General features: G+C 52.1%; 1 protein-coding gene and 2 long non-coding RNA genes across 6 annotated transcripts; 2 read left to right on the forward strand and 1 right to left on the reverse strand.

The window, feature by feature from the left end:
- RBM14 (RNA binding motif protein 14) lies at positions 1-8,991 on the reverse strand. 4 transcript variants are annotated; one of them, XM_008273632.4, is made up of 3 exons: positions 8,511-8,986; positions 3,000-3,110; positions 1-872 (listed from the first exon to the last, which is right to left on the reverse strand). In XM_008273632.4, the coding sequence occupies exons 1-3, from the start codon at positions 8,845-8,847 to the stop codon at positions 850-852; spliced, it is 471 nt and encodes a 156-aa protein (XP_008271854.1). In that variant the 5' UTR covers positions 8,848-8,986; the 3' UTR covers positions 1-849. The 4 variants fall into 4 exon arrangements, with proteins under 4 accessions (XP_008271854.1, XP_002709279.1, XP_069924131.1 ...); XM_002709233.5 differs by having other exon boundaries at positions 1,652-3,110; positions 8,511-8,974; XM_070068030.1 differs by lacking the exon at positions 8,511-8,986 and adding an exon at positions 8,049-8,504 and having other exon boundaries at positions 1,652-3,110.
- Positions 8,992-9,126: 135 nt separating this feature from the next.
- On the forward strand, positions 9,127-9,874 carry LOC127484755 (uncharacterized). The gene is made up of 2 exons (XR_007911969.2): positions 9,127-9,319; positions 9,659-9,874. It is a non-coding gene; the product is annotated as an uncharacterized lncRNA (long non-coding RNA).
- A 2,538-nt stretch (positions 9,875-12,412) lies between these two features.
- LOC138848436 (uncharacterized) lies at positions 12,413-22,148 on the forward strand. Its single transcript, XR_011386206.1, has 2 exons — positions 12,413-13,714; positions 17,018-22,148. It is a non-coding gene; the product is annotated as an uncharacterized lncRNA (long non-coding RNA).
- The last annotated feature ends 1,204 nt before the right edge of the window (positions 22,149-23,352 follow it).

Below are 23,352 nucleotides of genomic sequence, written 5' to 3' on the forward strand. Positions count from 1 at the left end.
TTTCCAAACTGCAAATTGCCCCAAGTTTTATTTGTAGTCCATACAAAAGGGAAAAAATTAAGGTTTTCTAATACCACCTACTTGGGGAGATGGGGAAGTGGGACTGTGCCGCTCACCATCAGCCAGAACATCAATGGTCGGTCGGGATTTGGACATGTACCAACTGACTGTCCCAACAGGAACTCAGTCTCAACAGTCTACAGAGGGACAGTCAGGGACCCCTGGACTGCTGGCACAGTTTGGCGCATAGGAAATGGTCAAGCTAATCCTTTCCTGGCCTCCCTCACATCTAAAAAGAAAAAGGCGCCGCCGACCTCAGCTGCAGGTTGCTTCCCCATCCAGACGACCTTAAATATCGCGCACAAAAAATAAAAGGGAGCCAGGAAAAATAAAAACATAAAAGAAATTCCCATTCTGGGGAAATGGGAGGCAAGGTGGAGGGGAAACCGCAGATCTAGAGCCAGTAGCAAGATTTGCTGCTGAGGCGAAGAACAAAGTCGGTTACTGCCAAACACTCAAAAGGATCAGCTCCTGGGGGAAGGCCCACTGGTAGAGGGGATGAAAAACCGCAACCGGGAGAGCCAGGGCCACAGGAGGCATAACCGGGTCTGCACCCTACCTACCTCGCCCGCCCTCCCTCTGGTGTCCCCTCCCCAGGATGGCCCTACATGCGGCGCTGGTAGCCAGAGTGCATCTGAGCTGCCCGCAGGTAATCATTATAGGAGCCCGAATAGCGTGCGTAATCAGAATGGGCATCGGGCAGGCGACGGTAATCCAGCGAGGACTTTGTCGGCGAGCGGCGGAACGAAAGCTGCGACTCTGATAAACGGCGGTAATCAGAGAGCTCGGCTAAACGCCGGTCGGAACCATACCTAGTCGAGAGAAGAAGACAGTTGGTGAATGAGACAATTGAGGGGAGGGCTCCAGGTGGGCATGGGGGAGATGCCAATGGGGACAGGGAGGGTGTGATCAGACTGGTCTCCAACAGATTGGTCTCCTTTTGTCAGAAGGCTCATCACCCTAGCCAGGCCACGAAATCCAGCCTGGGTTCAACCCAGTGGGAAACCAAGCCCTCCACTGAAGTCCTCCCTTCCCAACTGGCCAAGGTGGATTTGGTCTACATCCCCAAATCACAGAGTACCTCCACCCCGGGCCCTACACAGACAGACCCTGGTTGTTTATCAACAGAACGGCGGATGAAAGCAAGGTCCCCAACTCTCCAGAGTGGACGCACCTCATAGACTTGCCTTCAGACAGCTGAGTGCCAAAGGGACTCCTCTTTCACACCCACACCCACTCCCACACCCACACCCACCAAAGCCAGGACAACCGTATGCCAGGTTTAAGGATCCTTGAGACAGTGGGAAAGGGCATGGGCCACAATCCCGCAGGCAGGGGCCTCAGCGGCAAGTGGTGATGCTTTTGCTGGCCTGATCAGCTAATACCACCCCAGGCTGGAGAACCATGCTCCACCCGATTCTGGCGACCAGAAAAGTCCACACACACCACCCCCTCAGCCTCTGGACATCCCAAGGGAGTAAAGGAAAAAAGACCGAGGGAGGGGCCGATGGCTCCAGTTTCCCTCCCATGCCAACCTCAGCCCCTTGCCCTGAGCCCCAGCTGGGGGCACAGGCGGGGGGGCATACAGTACCTTTTCGACATGGCGACAGCCTTTTTGTAGGGATCGTCGTAGCTGGCCCGGGGTGGGGAGAGACGGGTACGCTCATAAGGCGGCGGGGTGCTGTTGGCGTTGGCAACGGCCCCCTGGGACATGGACAGGTAGGCTGCAGACGGCTGACCTGCCCCGTCGTAGGCACTGCCCGGCTGGCCGCGGTAGGAGGCAGCAGCCTGAGGATGCTGCTGGGCAGCATAGGAAGCAGCCAGGGAGGCTGACTGAGTGCGGTAGGGCGCTGCCAGGGTGGCAGAAGGCTGGGCCCCATAGGCGGCTGCGGCACCATAGGAGCCAGTGGCCGCAGCCGCCGACTGAGCCCCATAGGAGCCTGACAGGCCCATCGATGCTTGAGCCCCGTAACTATTCAGCTGGGTCTGGACCACCGGCTGGGCCCCATAGGAGCCAGCCATCGGGGTAGTGGCTTGTGCAGCGTAGGCGGCTGGCTGGCTGGCGTAGGCGGCAGCTGTGGCTGGCTGTGCCACATAGGCGGCGGGCTGAGAAGAGTAGGAAGCAGTCTGCTGTGCAGCATATGGAGCGGACTGGGCATTGTAGGAGGCCGAGGGCTGGGCACTGTAAGAAGCTGCCTGGGCTCCATAAGCCAGTGAGGAGGCTGCAGACTGAGCCCCATAGGAGGCTGCCTGAGCCCCATAGGAACCTAGGGAGGAAGCTGCTCCCTGGGTGTTGTAGGAGGACGCTGCCGCGCGAACCCCATAGGAAGAGGCAGCCTGGGCGCCATAAGAGGATGGCTGGTTACCATAGGAGGCGAGGGAGGAGCCCTGCGCCCCATAGGAGTTGAGTGAAGAAGCCGCAGCTGCCTGACCCCCATAGGAGAGGGCTGAGGCTGAGGGCTGGGCTCCACCATATGGGCCAAGTGAAGAAGCTGCGGCAGACTGGGAGCTAGGGCTAGCCAGCTGGCCCCTGTATGGGGCCCCAAGGGAGACAGAGGGCTGAGCACGGTAAGAGGCTGCCTGGGCTGTCATGGGCTGAGTCCGGTAGCCAACACCCAAAGAGGCAGAAGGCTGAGCCCTGTAAGCAGCTCCCAGCGACACGGAGGGCTGGGCCCGGTAGGTGGCGGGCTGGGCCGTCAGAGGAGCCACGTACGAGGCTCGGGGAGGTGAACGGCGCAGGGGGCTGCGGTCGCGACCAAAGAAAGGAGGTGTGGGCTGACGGGCTTGCCCATCAAAGCCACCAGTGCTGTTGCCAAAAGCCTGCTGATAGTCGAAGGTGGCAGAGAAGCCACCAGTTCCAGGGAATGCCGTATCCCCAGCCCCTGGTTTCTTGGTCTTGTCCCCAGACTGGATAGCCAGGCCAGGCCCCTTCTTCTGACCCTTGGTTGAGAGTTCCACGTTGATGCGCTTGCCCTTCACTTCTTTGCCGTTGAGCTGCGCGATGGCGGCTTTGGCATCTGCTTCCTTCTCCATGTGAACAAACGCGTAGTCTGATAAAGCAGCAGACAGAGGGTTAGCAATTAGGGGGGCAGGGCACGCTACCTGATGGGTCCCAAACTGGACACACAACAGCACCCAGCTGTTGCCAGCTACCTCCAGGCCTCCAATCCCTACTGAGCAGGAGTACATCATACAGTGTGGCTCCCAGATAACAAGGTTTCTGTCTCCAACAGCCAGCTTTGCCTGCGGTCTTCTCCCCCACTCTTCCTTTTCCCCTGCCACCTCACCCAACTCCCTCATCAAAGAAGAAAGCGCAGAGATGGACTCAAACACAGGATTAAAAATCTTCACAGCCCCTGTTAGTATAAACCAGCAGACAAAATGCAGAACGAGTCCCTGAATCACTCAATTACTTAATGTTCTCAACCCAAGTTCACCGAACACTACAGCTCACCTTCAGGGCTTAGCTCTCAAGCACTGGTTTCAGCATGACCCATCTCTCAGTCTCCATCCAATTAAGGCAAGAGTTAAGCCTGCACCGAGCAAGCCGTTCACAAAAGTTCCTCCAATGTGACCTCACCTTGTTTGCATAGTACTTTCCAGCTTTCAAAGCACTTTCACGAATAGACCCTCATCAAGGCCTCACAAAATCCTGTGAGGTAGGTAGGACAAGGGACCGTTACCTCCACTGTCCAAGTGCGAGAACACGCTCAGTTTTCACACGGCTTGTCTCAAACCACAGCGTATTAGAGCCAGGACCAGGACACAGTTCTTCCTTGCCATTGTGCTTCACCACTCTATCCTGAGAAGTCAACGCATAAGGCAGGATTGTGCAACCTGACCAAAAGGTAAGCGGAGCAGGGGAGAAGCTAGATCCCATGTAAGCCATTTCCAGGTGTGGAAATGCACACAGACTTCTGGCTGAGTTCAAGTACAAGTTTCCTCTCCTAGGCCACACCATTCCCTCTTCTAGACAGACAGAGGTGTATCGTGACCACTGGGCCTCGGCTGACAGAACAAAGATCTCATTTCTCAGCTGCAACAGAGCTGCAGCCAGTAGGCTGCTAAGCAGATCACTCCTGAAGCACTTACTCAAGACTGAACGGTTACAGTGGAAGAGGTTCCAACACCGGATGCTGGCCCCAAAGTTCTATTCATTTATTACACAGAGAAAACCTGAGAAGGAGGACAGGGAAGAAGTCTGGATCACATCCACTCACAAAACCACGGTGGTTTAAGTGAGATACACCTCTGGTCAATAAGGCCCAGACTTAAACTCATCTGGGGCACTTGGCCACTTGTAAGGTCTCCAGGTGCCAGGATTCAATCTGTCACATCAGTTTAAGAAACAGAGCTATCTGGATGAAACTACTTGGGTTCCACTCTCTCTAATGTAAGAATCCTTTTCGGCCGGCGCCGCGGCTCACTAGGCTAATCCTCCGCCTGCAGTGCCAGCACACCGGGTTCTAGTCCCAGTCGGGGCGCCGGATTCTGTCCCGGTTGCCCCCCTTCCAGGCCAGCTCTCTGCTGTGGCCAGGGAGTGCAGTGGAGGATGGCCCAAGTGCTTGGGCCCTGCACCCCATGGGAGACCAGGATAAGCACCTGCCTCCTGCCTTCGGATCAGTGTGGTGCGCCGGCCGCGGCAGCCATTGGAGGGTGAACCAACAGCAAAGGAAGACCTTTCTCTCTCTCTCTCAATGTCCACTCTGTCAAAAAAAAAAAAAAAAAAAAAAAAAAGAATCCTTTTCATAGCCTCTAAACAAGTGTCCCAATTTTTAAAAATTTCATACTGGGATGTCCCCTCTAGCTGTTTCTACAGAACAAATCATACCCCTGAATTTGAGGAAAATGTCACCAACCTTGTAACAGGAATAAAAACACAATCAACAGGTAGAAGTCAGAAGTATGGTATAGCATAAGGGATGCTAAGCTAGGAATTAAAAGGCCTTAGTTCTAAATCCAGTATCACTGACTGGTTTAAGATCTTAGGGAACTTAACCATTTATTTCCTCATCTGACAAATATGTCTTATCTATAAGATTTCAAGTGAGAAGATAAAAGTACCTTGTAAGGTATAAACGGCTATGGGATGACAAGGAACTATGATACTTCAAACCTAGGAATAACCAGAGGTTTATTTTCCTATAGAATATTATCTCTTGTCTCTAGTAAGACAAAATGCCATCCATCTGCACAAGCAAGCTTGGAAATTTCCAGAGATGATTTAAAAAAAAAAGTGAACTATCACAACTTGGTACTCAACACACCCCTCGCCAGAGCCAGATTCCTTATCTACCAAATGTGAAAAGCTCTATATTCCTTCCCTCACTGGAACAGTCCTCCAATCTCTCATTTCATGGCTCATGAATAGAGTAAGCTAAAAATAGTAGCCTGTGGTCTAAGATTCCTTTAAAAGCAGAGGCTGAGCTGACCCTCAGGAATGGCAAAACCACCTAGAGAATGCAACAGCAACCAGAAATGTCCACTCAAAGAAAAAGTAGGAAAAGAGCTTATAGACAGATTTGGGAGGTGGGGGGTGGTGTGGAGCAACCTCTAGACACTGTCAGGGATTAAGGAACCATACACATTCCTGAATATTTTGTCCAAATTCCTGACTCTAAAAAGACCTAAGAAAAAAACACTCAACAAAAACCTCAATGGGTTTACAAGAGCAACTGGATATCTACTAACCCCTACTTTGCTGGGTTTTATTAAGAGACCAAACAGTGAAATTTGGAAATTGAGTTCACATGGAAAATTCAACTGATCACCAAGATAAGCCAGGTATATAATTGATGATCCCCCAAAAAGTCATCTGATATAGTCCCATCACAGTGATAGTCAAACTCAGCCCTAGTCCTGCCAAAGATGCCCATAAACCCATCAACTTCTTGGCCAGTGAGGAAAAACCAGAGATTTGCACAACTCCAAGGATTTACTTGCCTGGAGAGCCAGTTCAAGGAAACTTGTGAAAGATCACTGCACTGCGACGAGCAAGGAATGCTTTACAGAGCCCTAATGGTCTGCAGTCCTCACAGCTCCTCCAGTGCCCAAATTCAGAGAACACAGAAAAATGAGTCTGCCAGTTCTGAAAATCCTTAACATTATGAAACTACAGAGTCCTGCATACAAAGAAAGGAGGTATTTCCCACCTCTGACTTTCAGACTCCCTAGGCTGTTCCTGAACTGTTGATCTCTGAACACTCAAGAGGATGCTGCTGTGATTACAACCCACTGTTGCTATGGAGATTTTTCCCTCTACAAATCATATCTAAGCTCCTACAGTAACCAAGCAACTATGTTTCTCCTGTGGAATGAAACAGTGCTGGTCGTTCCATGTAATACCAAACTTCTGTGCTTTTCAAAACCCTGACAGCCAACACGGGGAAAATCAAATGCCAATTCTCTGCCCAGGAAATGAGTAAGCTATTTACAGAGCCAGAGCCTGTCTCTTCTGCGCAATTCTCAACTTCAAAACCTCACCTGCTTTCATACCAGAGAGAAACAGGCACTGTGGGAGGACATCAGGTCAAAATCTCCCCCACAGTCTTCACATCTGTATCAGAAGCTCTGCTTAGTATCAACCTAATTACACATGACCGCGGAACACACTCCCTGAGGAAATCGAAGCATTTCTTCAGATCCAGTGTTTACAAAGGGACAACAGGCACACCTGTGATTTTCAGAGCCAGTCAAAGTTCACGTGCAGTTATTATGCACTTCACCCCATCACTTGCTATTGGCCCAACGCAAATGCAGTCAAATTTTTGGCTTTCTCTACAACCTAAAGGCAATATGAATTGAATGGACTGTCTCCTCGCATCTGAGATTCTCAGCTCCCAATCTAAGAGACACCCTGCCCAAGAACCACAAAATAAACATGATAATTAAAACTCTTCTAAGAGTTGCCGACCCAAATCCACTTGTTGGTCAAACACCCAGTCTGGGATCCTCCCCATTCCTTTCCTTTAAAAGCAAAAATCCAGGCACCAGCCTGCCTGCCTCAGAGCCCCCAGCAGGAAAGCCTGATTCCGGATAGTCGTGGACTTGCTTAACCTGGCTTGAGGAAAAGAGAATGCAGGATTAATGCAGAACAAGGACTTCCTCCTAGCTAACGGACACCATGACCCTCCACACTTCCATTAACAGAAAGGACAAGGAATGGCCTTTCCAGGACAGCAAATGAAGTATCTCGGTGGGAACCAACAAGCACCTGCATCCATGCTCATCTCCTATCCTCAGAGTTTCCCACACAGGATGTGCGCAGGTACGACTCCAACACCGGGGCTGGGGGTTCAGGTTAGGGGATCCCAATCCCAAGCCGCATCCTCCAAGGTGACATGGCCGAAGTTCACACTCACGTGTTCCCAAGAGGTACAGAAACTGGCCAAACACTATGACAGGAGCTGTTCCATCGACTCTTGTTAAAATTAAAGAAAAATAACTAAGGGGATAAGAACTCAGACTGGAAAAAAGTCAACTGAGCCCCCCAAAACAGTCAGCCCTAAATTTTGGTGACACGTTTTTCTCCAAGGAAGTGCAAACGAGTGCAAATCCTCCCTGAGGACTAATACTACCAACGCGATGACGACTGCTGCGGACACCGTGTGGAGCCAGCACTTCACGAGGACCTCTCAAACTCCCCTGTCCTCCCGCCCCTCGGTCACAGGATGGCCCCTTGCGAGGCCACCAAGCCCTGGGACAAAGGCCTGGCAAGTAAAGGCTATGCAGAAGGGGCTTTCTTAAAACAAGCCTCCTTCCACCTGCGAAAGGTTATGGTTTCCAGTTGATGCAAAAATCGAGCCCAGTGGAGGAGGAAATTAAAAAAAAAAAAAAAAAAAAGTATGAGGGAGCTGGAAAGCACAGCGTTGCCACGTCCAACCCAGCACACACTGAGGGCCACCGTGATCCGGAAGGGGCCCCGCCTGTCCCCACGCCAGACAAGACACAAAGACCCCAGCCCGATGCATGTCCAAGGGCCCCGTTACCTTCCGCTCGGGAGCATTCATCGAGAGGGACCACGAGGGCGGCCTTGGGGCGTCCGCCCCCACCTGTTCCCTCTTCCCTGGCTCTGCCCGACGTCTGGCGAGGACGTGGGGAAGTGGCGAAATCTTCCCCGCTCCACGGTCCGGCTTGTGCCCGTCACTTCCCAATTTCCGCTCGGTGCCAGCCGAGGAGACCGGGAGAAGGCGCGCCCCCGGTACACTCGCGAGTCTCTGGCGCGCCCCCGGCCCCGTCGCCGCCGCCGCGCCCACCCAGAGCCGCTTCCTCCCACTCGGTGAGTGATGCCCGGACCGCAGGGGAGGAGGGGGGCTCTACCCAACTGCGCCCCCAGCACCTCCGGGCTCGCTCCCGCGCACTGCCCTGCCCCTCCCCGCCGGGCAGTGGCCGACCCCCGGGTAAGGGGCGTGGCTAACAGGCAGAGTGCCCCGAGCGCGCCCCCGCGTTACCTTTCACCACGTCACACTCGATGACGCGTCCGCGGCGCTCGAAGAGGCTGCGCAACTCCTGGCTCGTGCATGCAGCCGACACATTGCCCACAAAGATCTTCCAAGTGTTGAGGGGCCTCGGGCGCGACATCTCCACCACGAGCGCGCGCCCCGGCCGCAGCTCGTGGCCGTGCAGGGCCTCGATGGCGCGCAGCGCGCCCGCGTTCTCGCGCATGTGCACGAAGGCGAACTGTTTCATGACGGCGCAGCTCATGACCGTGCCGTAGGGCGCGAAGAGGGCTGCCAGCTCCTCCGGCGTCGTATCCGCCCCGTCGACGTTGCCCACGAAAATCTTCATTTTGCCGCGGCAGCCGCCTTCCCGGAGACCCGGGACCGCTCCTCCAGCGACAGGCGAGACGACCGTCCGACCGGCAGTCCTCCTCAGGAATGGCTGGCGACCGAGAACCCCGCCGCGCAGGCGCCCTGGCCTAGCCAATCGGGAGCCGCATCCCGCGCGTCCGCCAGCCAATCAGAACGGCTTAGAGAAAATGCTCGCGGACCCAGCCAATCCCAGAGGGCCTGGAGCCCGCTCGGTAGCGGAGGGGTGGGAGAGGGAAGACGGCGCGCGACCAACCGCCGCTGCCCGGGGGCGGCGGTGAGGGGGGCGCTGGGGACGCGCGCGGGCGGCCGCGAGGCCTAGTTGGTGAGGCGGCCTCTGTCCCGGGTGGGGCCGGACCCGGCGGGCCACAAGGAAAAACTTTGTTCAGTTGGAGATCAGGGCTCCTCCCGTCCTGGCAGCGTTTGCCAGATCCGCGCCTGAAGATGGCAGCGTGAGTGTCCGCGGGCGGAGCCCGGACAAACGCCGCCTTCAGGCAGCGCGCGGCGGGCCGGGCCGGGCCGGGCCGGGCCGGGCCGGGCCGGGCCGGGCTGGGCGGCCCGCGGGGGCCCGAGCGACGGCGGCCCCGAGAAGCCCCCGTGCCGCTGGGCCGTCCTTTGTGAGCACTTTGGGGTCGCTGAAGCGCTGGCGGACGGGGAGCACCCTGGTGGAATTACGGGCGGAGATGACTGAAGTTTTCCACAACAGAAAGTTGAATGAAATAGAAAAGAGAGATCCTTGAGGAGGCAAAAGTTGAGCCTTGAAAAAAAAATCTTTTTTTTTTAACCAACAGGTTTGGATATGAAAATAAAAACATTTCTCGTGGCAGAAGACGTCAAAAACAGTTACTTGACAAACCCGGGAAGAGACTTACCTGTTCATTTAACTCATTTGATTGAACACCTCCCACGTAGACACCAAGGATGTATCAGTTAAAAAAAAAAAATGACAAAAACCCCAGCCTTCTTGGAGAGTACGTTATAGTAGGGAGAGACACAGCAAAGTAAAATATGTCTAGAGTGATTGATGGATGGTGATAAAGTAGGCCAGCATGGGGGTGCAGCTGGTTAAGCCACCACTTGCGACTCCAGCATCCTGTGTCAGAATCCTTGGAGCCCTCACCGTTCTGCTTCCGCTCTGTTTAATGCACCTAGGAAAACCAAAAAGATGGTCCAAGTGCTTGGGTCCCTGCCACCCAAGTGGGAGACCCTGATGGGGTTCCAGGCTCCTGGCATCAGCCAGTGGCAGCCACTGGGCAAGTGACCCAGTGGATGGAAGATCCCTCTCTGTCACTCTGTCTTTCAAGCAAGTAAATATTAAAAACCAAGCAAACGAACAAAAAGATACGCTGTAACCAAGGGAATAAGCTGTTCTCTGGGACGATCTTTCTAGCCTGAATGTACCAAAGTCCTGGGGCAGGAGCAAGTCCGGCTGGTTCAAAGAAGGACAAAGAATCAATGTGGGGGCCGGTGCTGTGGTATAGGGGTTAAAGCCCCAGCCTGCAGTGCCAGCATCCCATGTGGGCACTGGTTTGAGTCCCAGCTGCTCCACTTCCCATCCAGCTCTCTGCTATGGCCTGGGAAAGCAGTAGAAGATGGCCCAAGTCCTTGGGCCACTGCACCCGTGTGGGAGACCCGGAGGAGGCCTCTGGCTCCTGGCTCTGGATCAGCACAGCTCCAGCCATTTCGGCCAGTTGGGGAGTGAATCAGCAGACAGAGGACCTCTCTCTCTCTCTCTCTGCCTCTCCTCTCTCTGTGTAACTCTGACCTTCAAATAATAAATAAATCTTTTTAAAAAGCAGCAATGTGGCTATTGCCTGGAACAGGATGAATGCTAGGAAGGGAGAGTAGGGGGTGAGAGGGTAGGAAGGCCAGACATGGGACACCTGTAGGACACTGAAATGACTTTGACTGGAAACCTGTGGAGGGCATAGGACAGACTTACACGTTGTAATTATAAAACTTCTTGTAAATACCATTCTGGCTGCTCTTGGGATAAGCAAAAACAAATGAGAAAGAATTGCTCAAAACAATGACTGCTACTGAAAAAATCCCAGAGAGACCTGTGAGGTGGATCAGGGTAGCCATAGTCTGGGGAGAATCGGGAGAAGCAGTCAAATTCAGATGTGGTGTGACGGTGGAAGGAAGGCTCTGTGTGATTAATGTGAGCTGAGAGAGGAGCCAAAATGGCACAGAGGAAACAGAAGCATTGAACTGCCTCTTACCAACATGAGTAATACTGCAAGAGAAACCTATTTTCTAATGAAGATTAGAAATCCAGGGGCTGGCGCCGTGGCACAGTGGGTTAAAGCCCAGGCCTGCAGGGCCGGCATCCCATATGGACCCTGGTTCGAATCCCAGCTCACTGGTGCCAATCCAGCTCACTGCTATGGCGTGCGAAAGCAGTGGAAGATGGCCCGAGTGCTTGGGCCCTGCACCCACGTGGGAGACCCTGAGGAAGCTCCTGGCTCCTGGCTTCGGATTAGCTCAGCTCTGGCCGTTGAGGTTGTTTGGGGAGTGAACTAATGGATGGAAGACCTTTCTGTGACTCTGTCTTTCAAATAAATAAATCTCAACAAGGAAAAAAAAGAAAGAAAAGAGAAACCCAGTATTGGAGATTTCTGTGCTCAGATATCTTTTGTGTTCCCCAAATAGGACACATACGATGGAACCTAAATCAGAGGGTAAGGCCGTGGGAGATAATTTGATCAGGAGGGCAGATCCCTCAAAAATGTTGTGGTGTTGTGGCACAGCAGGTTAAGTTGCCACTTAGGACCCCTGTATCATGTATTGGAGTTCCTAGTTCAAATCCTGGCTACTCCACTTCCAACCCAGCTTCCTGTGAGTATGTGTATGTGGAAGGCTCCAGAACCTGAGTCCCTGCCGCTCATGCAAGACCCAGATAGAACTCCTGGCTCCTGGCTTCTGCCCGGCCCAGCCCTGACTGCTGTGAACATCCGGGGAGTGATTAAGCAGATGGGAGCACTCTCTGTCTCTGCCCCCAGTCACTCTGCCTTTCAAATAAGTCTTTAAGAAAAAAATTTCATTTAATTTTAAAAGAAGGAAAGGGGGACTGGTGTTGCAGTGTGGTAGGTTGTAATGCTAGCATCCCATTTGAATGCCAGTTTGGGTCCCAACTGCTCTGCTTCCAATCCAGCTCCTTGCTAATGCACCTGGGAAAGTAATGGAAGACGACCCAAGTACTTGGGCCCCTGCCAACCACATGGGAGACCTGGATGGGTACCAGTTCAAGTTCTGGCTGCTCCTTGTCCGATCCAGCTCTCTGCTATGATCTGGGAAAGCAGTTGGAGATGGCCCAAGTCCTTGGGCCCCTGCACCCACAAGGGAGACCCAGAAGAAGCTTTTGGCTCCTGGCTTCAGATCAACACACCTCCGGCCGTTGTGGCCATCTGGGGAGTGAACCATTAAATGGAAGACTTTCTCTCTCTCTCTCTCTCTCTCTCTCTCTCTCTCTCTCTCTCTCTCCTTTCTCTCTGTGTAACTGACAGAGTGGACAGTGAGAGAGAGACACAGAGAAAGGTCTTCCTTTTCCATTGGTTCACCCCACAATGGCCGCTGCGGCCGGCGCACCATGCTGATCCGAAGCCAGGAGCCAGGTGCCTCCTCCTGGTCTCCCATGCGGGTGCAGGGCCCAACGACCTGGGCCATCCTCCACTGCACTCCCTGGCCACAGCAGAGAGCTGGCCTGGAAGAGGGGCAACCGGGACAGAATCCGGCGCCCCAACTGGGACTAGAACCTGGTGTGCCAGTGCCGCAGGTGGAGGATTTACCTAGTGAGCTGCAGCGCCGCCTAACTCTGAGTTTGACTCACATTCTGCCAGGTATCCACCGCCATACTCTGAGGTACAGAATGGTTCTATCTCCTTAGAAGACTTCCCTGGGCCGGCGCTGTGGCACAGCAAGTTAAGCTGCCATTTGCAGCACCTACATCCCATATGGACGCCACTTCACGTCCTGACTGCTCCACTTCCCATCCAGCTCCCTGCTAGTGCACCTGGGAAAGCAGCCGAAGATGCCCCAAGTGCGTGGGCCCCTGTGCTCACATGGGAGACCCAAATGAAGCTCCTGGCTTTGGCCTGGCCCAGCCCCAGCCATGGCAACCATTTGGGAAATGAACCAGCATATAGAAGATCTCTCTCTCTCTCTCTGTAATTCTGACTTTTTTTTTTTTTTTTTTTTTTTTTGACAGGCAGAGTGGACAGTGAGAGAGAGAGAGACAGAGAGAAAGGTCTTCCTTTGCCGTTGGTTCACCCTCCAATGGCCGCCACTGCAGCCGGCGCACCGCGCTGATCCGATGGCAGGAGCCAGGATCCAGGTGCTTTTCCTGGTCTCCCATGGGGTGCAGGGCCCAAGCACCTGGGCCATCCTCCACTGCACTCCCTGGCCATAGCAGAGAGCTGGCCTGGAAGAGGGGCAACCGGGACAGAATCCGGCGCCCTGACCGGGACTAGAACCCGGTGTGCCGGCGCCGCAAGGTGGAGGATTAGCCTATTGAGCCACGGCGCCGGCCCAATTCTGACTTTCAAATAAATACGTTAAAAAGAAAAAAAAAGGAAAAATTCCTCCCGCTGTTGCTTTGCAGTCTTCCCTGAGCCTCCAGCAAACATCTGTTTCCTTTCACTGTGGTTCTACCTATTCCCAAGCATCGTACAGATGGTGTTACGCTGCACGCAGCATAGTGCACTGGGATTCACTGATTCACTGCCTGCTTCACAGTTAGTGTTTTTCATTTTTTTTTTTTTAGACCAATGGCTTACCTTGTCTGGATATGCCACAAGGCTTTCCATTTCCCAGGTGAAGGACATCTGGATTGTTTCCAGTTTTGGAAGGTTATGACTAAGGTCGTGAACATGTATTTGTGCAAATAGAAGTCTTACTTTTGCTTGGTAAACATCTGTTAAGTTCAAAGTCATTTTGAGCAATAACAAGATATTAAAAAGTGTTGAGTGCTATATCAGGTGCACAGTAAGATCAAAAAATGCAGTTTTTAGGAAAGTGTGCTACAGAATTCTATTATAAGTCAAATGGAAAGAATCTACTTACAGCAGCCCAACCTGAATTTTATTTAGCACAGAGGCTATCTGCCAGAATTTTCTAGTTTCTGCAGCAACAATCCATTTGGAATTATAAAGTCCTGTATGGCTCTTTTTTTTTTTTAATGCTTATCTTTATCTACTTGAAAACTAGAGGGACAGAGAGAGACGGAGATCTTCCATCCACTGGTTCACCCCTAAATGCCCACAACACTGGGAACTGGGCCAGGCCCAAGCTGGGGCAGGGAACTCAATCCAGCTGTCCTACATGGGTGGCAGGGACCCAATTACTTGAGCCATCACTGCTGCTTGCCGTGGTCTGCATTAGCAGGAATTCTGAAGTAAAATGCAGAGACAGATATCAAATTCAGCAACCCTCATATGGGACACTGGGATCTTTTTTTTTTTTTTAAGATTTATTTTATTTATTTGAAAGGCAGAGTTATAGAGAGAGAGAGAGAGAGAGAGAGAGAGAGAGAGAGAGAGAGGTCTTCTATCTGCTGATTCACTCCCCAAATGGCTGCCATGACTGGGTTGGGTCAGGCCGAAGCCAGGAGCCAGGAGCTTCTTCCAGGTCTCCCACATGAGTGCAGGGGCCCAAGGACTTGGGCCATCTTCTACTGCTTTCCCAGGCACATTAACAGGGAGCTGGATAGTAAGTGGAGCAGCCGGGACTTGAACCAGCACCCACATGGGATGCCCAAGTTGCACATAGTGGCTCAACTCACTATGCCACAATGTCTGCCCCCCTTCTTGTTGTTGTTCTTTGTTTTTGAAGATTTTTTTAAAAAGATTTTATTTATTTATTTGAGAGGTAGAGTTACAGACAGTGAGAGGGAGAGACAGAGACAAAGTTCTTCCTTCCATTGGTTCACTCCCCAGATGGCCGCAACGGCCAGGGCTGCACAGATCCAAAGCCAGGAGCCAGGAGCCTCCTCCAGGTCTCCCACGTGAGTGCAGGAGCCCAAGGACTTGGGCCATCCTCCACTGCTTTAGCATAGAGCTGGACTGGAAGAGGGGCAGCTGGGACTAGAACCAGCGCCCGCATGGGATGCCAGCGCCACAGGCAGAGGATCAACCTACTGCACCACAGCGCTGGCCCCTGTTTTTGAAGATTTTATGTATTTATTTGAGAGGCAGAGTTACAGACAGAGAGGGGGAGAAACAGAGAGAAAGGTGCTCCATCCACTGGTTCACTCCCCAAACGGCTGCAATGGCAGGAGCTGGGCCAATCTGAAGCCAGGAGCCAGGAGCTTCCTTTGGGTCTCCGGCGCAGGTGCAGGGGCCCAAGCACTTGGGCCATCTTCCACTGTCTTCCCAAGCCATAGCAGAGAGCTGGATTGGAAAAGGAGTAGCTGGGACTTGAACCGGTGCCCACATAGGATGCCAGTACCACAGGTGGAGGCTCAGCCCACTATACCGCCGCAGCGCCGCCCTGCCCATCCCCACCACCTCTTCTTTAAGATTGATTTGTTGGGCCTGGCATTGTGGCATAGCGTGTAAAGTCACTGCCTGTAACACCAGCACTCCGTGTGAGTGCCAGTTCGAGTCCCGGCTGCTCCACTTCTGATCCAGCTCCCTGCTAATGGCCTGAGAAAAGCGGAGGATGATGACACAAGTGTTTGGGCCCCGCCACCCGCATGGGAGACCCGGAAGCTCCTGGCTCCTGGCTTCAGCCTTCTCTGGCTGTTGCATCCATCTGGGGCACGAACCAGCAGATGCAAGATCTCTCTTTCTCTGTCTCTGCCTCTTCCTGTGTAACTCAGATTTTCAAAATAAGTAAATCTTTAAAAAAATTAAATGACTTATTTATTTGAAAGGCAAGGTTACTTACAGAGAGGGAGCGAGACCTTGCCGCCTCTGGTTCACTCCCCAGATGGCTGCAAATGCCAGAGAAAGCTGAAGCCAAGAACGTCTTCTGGGTCTTGGATTGCAGGAGCCCAAGCACTTGGGCCATCTGCTGCTGCTTTCCCAGGCACATTAGCAGGGAGCTGGATCAGCAGTGGAGCAGCTGGGACTCGAACCAGCCCACCATGTAGGATGCTAGTGTCCCAGGTGGCAGCTTAACCCACTGCACGCCGCTTGTCCCTTGGGGTGCTAGTGTCTTAATGGCTAGGCTAAATGCTCACTCCTCCACTGTCTGTCTGTTTAGATTTATTTTATATTATGTGAAAGGCAGAGTGACAGAGAGAGGGAGAGACAAAGATTTTTCCATCCATTGGTTCGCTTCTCAAACAGCTTTAGCAGTTGGGACTAGGCCAGGCCAAAGCCACAAGCCAGGAACTCCATCCAGGTCTCCCACATGGGTAGCAGGGGCTGTCATCCACTGCCCTCCCTCCCTGAACCATTTTTTACACTAAATTTCATGATTCTCCACAAATATTTGGAACCATGGTTCTCAGCCCTGCCATATACAATATCCCATTTTTGTAACAAATGTTTTTGTAATGCCCTGTGGATATGCTACAATAATCATATATTCTACTTTCATTCACGTAAAAAAATACTTTCTTTCGCCCATTAAAAAAAAAAAAAAAGTGCAGCATTTAAAGTCACCGCTTGGGGCGCCCACATTCCATATCACAGTGCCTGGTTCTTGACACAACTCTGCTTCCAGAATGGCTTCCTGCTAACGTGCACCCTGGCAAGCAGCAGATGATGGCTCAAATACGTGGGTTCCTACCGCCCAGGTGGGAGACTCAGGTTGAATTCTGGGCTCCTGTCTTTGGCCTGGCTCAGCCCTGGTTGTTGCAGGCATCTGGGGAGTGAACCAACAGATGGAAGATCTCTTTCTCTTTGCCTCTGCCTCTCTGTAACTATGCCTTGCAAATAAATAAATCAATCTTCAAAAAAAGAAAATATTTTTTGAATTTTTAAATAAAAATAAAATAAAATAAAGCCCCAGATCCAGGAACTTAAAATAGGACGCTAAAAATAAAATTAAGTCAGTCTAATGCTATGCTTGTCACTAGTACTACTCACCAAATATTTGGGCCGTCTGCTTTTAAATTGAGGATTTCATTCTCAAGCTAGACATTGCCTTGTGACTTGCTTTGGTCAATGAAAAGTTAGTAGAAATGCTGCCGTCTGTCATTCCAGGCAGAAGTTTTAGTAGTCAGCACGCATTTTACCAATGTCCCTTCCTCTGCTGTGGGAATCATGAAGATTCTCACCGAGATGAAATTTCTGCCACTCTGGATGACTTCCATGGGTAGAGTCCTTGGCATTCTGCAATTGTGTGTGACATTTTGTTACAGTAACACACCTAGCCTGTCCTGACTGGCACAGATAATTATTACTCTTTTAATAAAGGAACAAGGAGCAGACTTTTGGCCTAGTAGTTTTTTTTTTTTAATATTTATTTAATTATTTGAAAGTCAGAATTACACAGCAAGAGGAGAGGTGGAGAGAGAGGTCTTCCATCTGATGGTTCACTCCCCAAATGGCCACAATGGCTGGAGCTGCACCAATCCGAAGCCAGGAGCCGGGAGCTTCTTCTGGGTCTCCCATGCGGGTGCAGGGGCCCAAGCACTTGGGCCATCCTCTGCTGCTTTTCCAGGCCACAGCAGAGAGCTGAATCAGAAGTGGAACAGCTGGGTCTCAAACCAGCACCCATACGGGATGCTGGCGCTTCAGGCCAGGGCGTTAACCCACAGCGCCACAGTGCTGGCCCCATGGCCTAGTAGTTAAGTTGCCTGCATTGTACATCAGGGTGCCTAGGTTTAATTCTCCACTCCAGCTCCTGATTCCATCTTCCTGTTATTGCAGACCCAGGGAGACGGCAAGTGATGGCTCAAGTACTTGGGTCCTTGCTACCCATGTGGGAGACCAGGACTGAGTTCTTGGTCCCTGCCTTTGTCCTGGCCTGGCCCTGGTTGCTGCAGGCATTTGGGGAGTGAACCAGCCAATGGAAGACTCTGTGTGTGTGTGTGTGTGTATGTCCTTCAAATAAATCAGTAAGAAGAATTATTTTGGAGGATGCCCATAAGCTCCAAGCAAGCACGTACGTGAGGAATGTAAACATCCCTGGATGTTAGTAGCCGGAGGGACCTGGATCCAGTCCCCACTGGATACCGAGATGACTGCAATGGTAAGTGTGTTTTTCACCTACAAAGGTCTCTGGTGGGTGGGACACTTCACCCACAAGTGTATGCTTTATAATAATCATAAATGTGGCCGGCGCCGCGGCTCACTAGGCTAATCCTCCGCCTTGTGGTGTCGGCACACCAGGTTCTAGTCCCGGTCGGGGAACCGGATTCTGTCCTGGTTGCCCCTCTTCCAGGCCAGCTCTCTGCTGTGGCCCGGGAGTGCAGTGGAGGATGGCCCAAGTGCTTGGGCCCTGCACCTGCATGGGAGACCAGGAGAAGCACCTGGCTCCTGCCTTCGGATCAGTGCAGTGCGCCGGCCGCGGCAGCCATTGGAGGGTGAACCAACGGCAAAAGAAAGACCTTTCTCTCTGTCTCTCTCTCTCACTGTCCACTCTGCCTGTCAAAAAAAAAAAAAAATTATAAATGTGTTTTCACCTACGAAGGTCTCTCTGGTGGGACATTTGGTTCAGGGCTATCCTGCACATTGCGAGTTGGCCAGTATCCCTAGCCTGTCCCCAGTCCATGCCTGTAGTATCCCCGTGCACACCCAGCACTGTCACCATCAGGAAAATCACCCTCACAAAATCCAAAAGTCCCCTATAGCCCAGAACCACTCCCATTGAGACCCACAGATCTAAACCACATTTTGTAAATTGAACTTTGAGTAAAAACAATCTCTGTAATGAAGCAGTCTCTGGGGGAAAAGTCCTGATTTCTTTACAACAACTGGAAGAAAACATTCTGTCCTGTAAGTTAGAGAATAAACCTAAAATTCACTTAGGGCATCAAGTAATCTTTGGTTTACTAGGTCATTCAAAAAGGCTTAATAATGGCCTCTACTCTTTAAAAAAAAAAAAGATTTATTTATCTACTCAAAAAACAGTTACAGAGAGGCAGAGGCAGAGGCAGAGGCAGAGAGAGAGAGAGGTCTTCCATCTGCTGTTTCACTCCCCAGATGGCCACAATGGCTGCAGCTGCGTCAATCCAAAGCCAGGAGCCAGGAGCAACTTCCAGGTCTCCCACGCGGGTGCAGGGGCCCAAGCACCTGGGCCATTTCTGCTGCTTTCCCAGGCCACAGCAGAGAGCTGGGTCGGAAGAGGAGCAGCCAGGACTCAAAGTTGCATCCACACGGGATGCCGGCACCGGCAGGCGGCAGCTTTACCCACACGTCACAGCGCTGGCCCCTCTTGGGACTATTAATATTGCCTCATACATATACGGTTTCTGATGTGATTAAACCAAAGATTTGAGATTGGGAGATTACCCTGGATTATCTGGATTGCCCCTGAATGCAGTCCAATTTATCCTCAGAAAAGGGGGCCAGAGGGAGGTGTGACATAAGTGCACTTGGGGAAAAGCAACAAAGACACACACACACACACACACACACATTTGGTGCTTCTGGCCTGTAACACTGGAGTGGTGTGGCCACACGCCCAGGAAGCTCTGCACCGCAAGTCTGAAGGGGCGGGGACAAGACTGCCCCCGGGTCTCTGGAGGGAGCACAGCCTTGCTCCCCTACCTTGAAGTTTAACCCAGTGAACTAATTTTGGATTTCTGGCCTCAGAACTGTGAGACAACAAATTTCTGCTGTGTATGTGTAAGATTTATTTACTTGAAAGGCAGAGAGAGAGAGAGAGAGAGAGAATCTTCCAGCTACTGATTCACTCCCCAAATGGTCACAATAGCATCTGAGCCAGGTCAAAGCCAAAATCCAGGAACTCATCCTGTGTTCCACCTGGGAGGCAGGGGGCCAAGAAGGTGGGCCACCTTTCACTGCCTTCCCAGGCACATTAGCAGGAAGCTGGGTGGGAAGCAGAGTGGCCAGGATTCAAAGCAGTGCTCTCCTGTGGGATGCTGGTGGCTTAACCCGCTGTACCAAGGGCCAGCCCCCAGTTTCTGTTGCTTTAAGCCATTCCGTTTAAACTGACCATTGGTGGCAAATTGTTATAGCAACTAGAAAAAAACTAATAGTGTTGTGGTTTTTAAATATGTATTTATTTATTTGAAAGAGTTACAGAGAGAGAGGGGGACAATCAGAAAAGAGAGGTCTTCCATCTACTGTGTCACTCCCCAGACGGCCACAAGAGGCAGTGCTGGGCCCGAGCAAAGCCAGGAGCCAGGAGCTTCTTCCAGGTCCCCCATGTGGGTGGCAGGGGCCCAAGCACTTGGACCATTTTCCTCCCGCACTAGCATGGAGCTGGATCAAAGTGGAGCAGCCAAACTGGTGCCCATATGGGATATTGGTGTCGCAAGTGGTAGTTTTATACTCTGCCACAATGCTGGCCCACTAACATAGATGAACTAAATTTTCAAAAAAAATTATTTACTCATCCTTTTAAAAGTTATTTGAAAGGCAGAGAGACAGAGATAGAGGCCCTCACTTGCTGGTTCACTTCCCAGATGACTGTAACCCTGGAGCAAGCTGGGCCAGGCCAAAGCAAGGGGCAGGGAAATCAACCCAGGGCTCCCCCATGGGTGGCAGGGACGATGGAATCAGAGTGGAGCAGGACTCCAACCCAGGCACTCGGACACAGGAAGCGCGTGTCCCAAGTAGTACCTTACCCGCTGCACCAAGGGCCTGCCCCATGGATTACGTTTTCTGAACAAGACAGAGGAAGACATTTTCACCACAAGGACTTTGTTCCATAGTTGTTCCTCCTTGAGAAAGGGCAGACACTTTTCCCTTCTCAACCCCCTGCCTTCCTGCTTCCAACCTCATGGATGGGAAGCCTAGAGCTACAGCAGACACCCTGCAACCGAAGGGGGACACAGGTGCTAAAAGAAATATACAGTTCTGGGCCGGCGCCGCGGCTCACTAGGCTAATCCTCTGCCTGCGGCGCCGGCACACCAGGTTCTAGTCCCGGTCGGGGCTCCAGATTCTGTCCCGGTTGCCCCTCTTCCAGTCCAGCTCTCTACTGTGGCCCGGGAAGGCAGTGGAGGATGGCCCAAGTGCTTGGACCCTGCACCCCATGGGAGACCAGGAGAAGCACCTGGCTCCTGGCTTCAGATCAGCATGATGCGCTGGCCACAGCGGCCATTGGAGGGTGAACCAACAGCAAAGGAAGACCTTTCTCTCTGTCTCTCTCTCACTGTCCACTCTGCCTGTCAAAAAAAAAAAAGAAGAAGAAGAAGAAAAGAAATACACAGTTCATAGTGACACAGCACATATGTACCTGCAGCAGAGCCTGTAATTCGATAGAACTATATGCTGGGCTCTACCCATGAGTATCTCGAAACGGTCACAGCTAATGGAATTGAGATGAATTTATCTTGGAGCAAAAAATTCTGAAATCCATGCATGATTTTTTCATAATATGTATTTTCCATGAACTTTGAAGACCCCTCTGTTGCTGTGGATTCCTTCTGAGAAGAGGAGCACAGTGGGAGCAAGAGGCACAGAGTCACCACACAGACCCCAGGAGTGGGCTGAAAGCAGGCCAGAGGCAGGCAGCCCGCAGACTCATTTATTTCAGTTGGTACAGCTGCTTATATAGCCAAGGCAGCCAATCCGGTCAAGTGGTGGTTTATGCCCTAACCAATCACAGCCTGTTGCCAGGCAGGCTCTGTTACCAGGTGGTTCCCGAAGCCATTCCTGAGTAACTACACTTGTTTGCCAGTGGCCATCTTGGCATGGCCTTCTCATTCCACCACATTTACCCCTTTTCGTTTATTTTTGAGCAACGTGAGGCATGCTCCTTGGCCATACCATTGTTGACCCCATTTCCATGTGGTCTCCGTATGCCGCTGTGCCTGTCTTAGGTTGTCCCCCAGGGGATCTTACCCATCCTTGACTAACCAGTCCTCAAAACAGGAGACCACAGGAGTGCTTGCTCAGATGGGGGTAGGAGTGAGGAACAACGGTAATCAGGAATGGCATGACCACACGCAGGCTGTGGGCCGTTTGAGTGGCTGACCAGAGCCAGTGGGGTATAGAGCAGCAGCGGATGTGGCTGTGGGCAGTCCCTCAGGGCAGGATGATAGGGCACAGCTTGACAATCGGTAGCAGGTGCGTCTGCTAACGAGGCGGACTCTCAGTCTGGTTCAGCTGGTTCTGGTTGGCTGTCAGTTGCAGGCTTGATGTTTCTGGCTGGTACCCAAATGGGCTGTCCCGCATCCTCTGGAAAGACACAAGCATATCCTCGGCCCTTGGTTAGCAGAAGCCTTTTTATGGGCGTTGGAATCCAGGAATTCTGCGTCCACTCCTACATTGACGGCAAACATGCGGGTGGGATGGGTCTAGCAGCTGCCCTGAGAGCCTGGGGTGCCCAGGGGCTGCCACAAATGTGGAGATCCTCACTGGGTGTGGGTGGGATGACCTCGCATGGGTTATTATTAACTGGAGGTCATCTAAGTTCATCCCACAGGTATGTGGGGGTGGCTGACCAGGCATTGCTGCGGTGTCTGCTGTCATGTCATTGTCACCGTGGGAGCTCTCTCCCCCTAAGTCATCAACTGTTGTCTGTGAGACAGACACCTGGAGTGTCAGGCTCTTAGCACTCACAGATTCGCTGTGTTTAGTATCTGTGTGGGCTGCTGAGAGGGGGGTATCTCTCCCACGTCTGAGCGCTTAAGAGCGGCACGCCACGCCAACTCTAGCCAAAGGAAAGACACGCACAGCACTGCTGCCAGAACAAAGCAAATTCCTAGCCCTCAGCGGCTGATGGCATTCTGCAGGGGCTCCCTACGTTAGACGGACAGTGGTGTGTCAGATCGTCCGTATGTCCTGTGCTTAGTGGGGGACTTCCTTGGTTCCTTAGGTCAAGCCGTGTGCCCACACGGTGACTCCGGGGCGTCACCTCTCTCGAGTGAGGGAAGATGACTTGGTTCTGAATTCTGGGAATGATCAGTCCCTTATGTGAATTCGCCGGGCGAACCCAAAGTAAAAGGGGGAGCCGAGAAGCGATGTATGCTTCTGGGCGGTGTGTGCCTAACCTGGGGTCACTTAGACCGAGGACAAGGACAAGGAAAGGGGCGTAGGAGGGGGTTCTCATTCTACCACACCCCTCAAATATATATATTTTGAAATTGTTGCACCAAAATAAACTTCTAATTCCATTTTCTACAAACTTTTTAAAGCACCTTCATAGGCATTCACTAAGTGATTAAAATTTCCTTTTAAAGTTTGGGGGTCCGTGTTGTGGCACAATGGGTTAAGCCACTGCCTGGGACGCTGGAATCCCATAAGAGCACTGGTTCAAGTCCTGGCTGCTGCACCTGCAATCAGCTCCCTGCTAATGCACCTGGGAAAGCAACAGCAGAAGGTCCAAGTACTGGGCCCCAGCCACCCATGTGGGAGACCTGGATGGAGTTCCTGGCTCCTGGCTTTGGCCTGGCCCAGCCCT

The sequence above is a fragment of the Oryctolagus cuniculus genome, chromosome 1, assembly GCF_964237555.1.
Source record: "Oryctolagus cuniculus chromosome 1, mOryCun1.1, whole genome shotgun sequence".
In the NCBI taxonomy this organism is placed as follows: Eukaryota; Metazoa; Chordata; class Mammalia; order Lagomorpha; family Leporidae; genus Oryctolagus; species Oryctolagus cuniculus.

Excerpts from the sequence above, each read along its gene's own strand:
- RBM14 (XM_002709233.5), bottom strand. The coding sequence starts at position 8,847 with ATGAAGATTTTCGTGGGCAACGTCGACGGGGCGGATACGACGCCGGAG. Across the intron at positions 3,111-8,510 it reads CGAGTGTGACGTGGTGAAAG|ACTACGCGTTTGTTCACATG; the intron begins GTAACGCGGGGG and ends CTGCTTTATCAG. Across the intron at positions 873-1,651 it reads GCTGTCGCCATGTCGAAAAG|GTATGGTTCCGACCGGCGTT; the intron begins GTACTGTATGCC and ends TCTCTCGACTAG.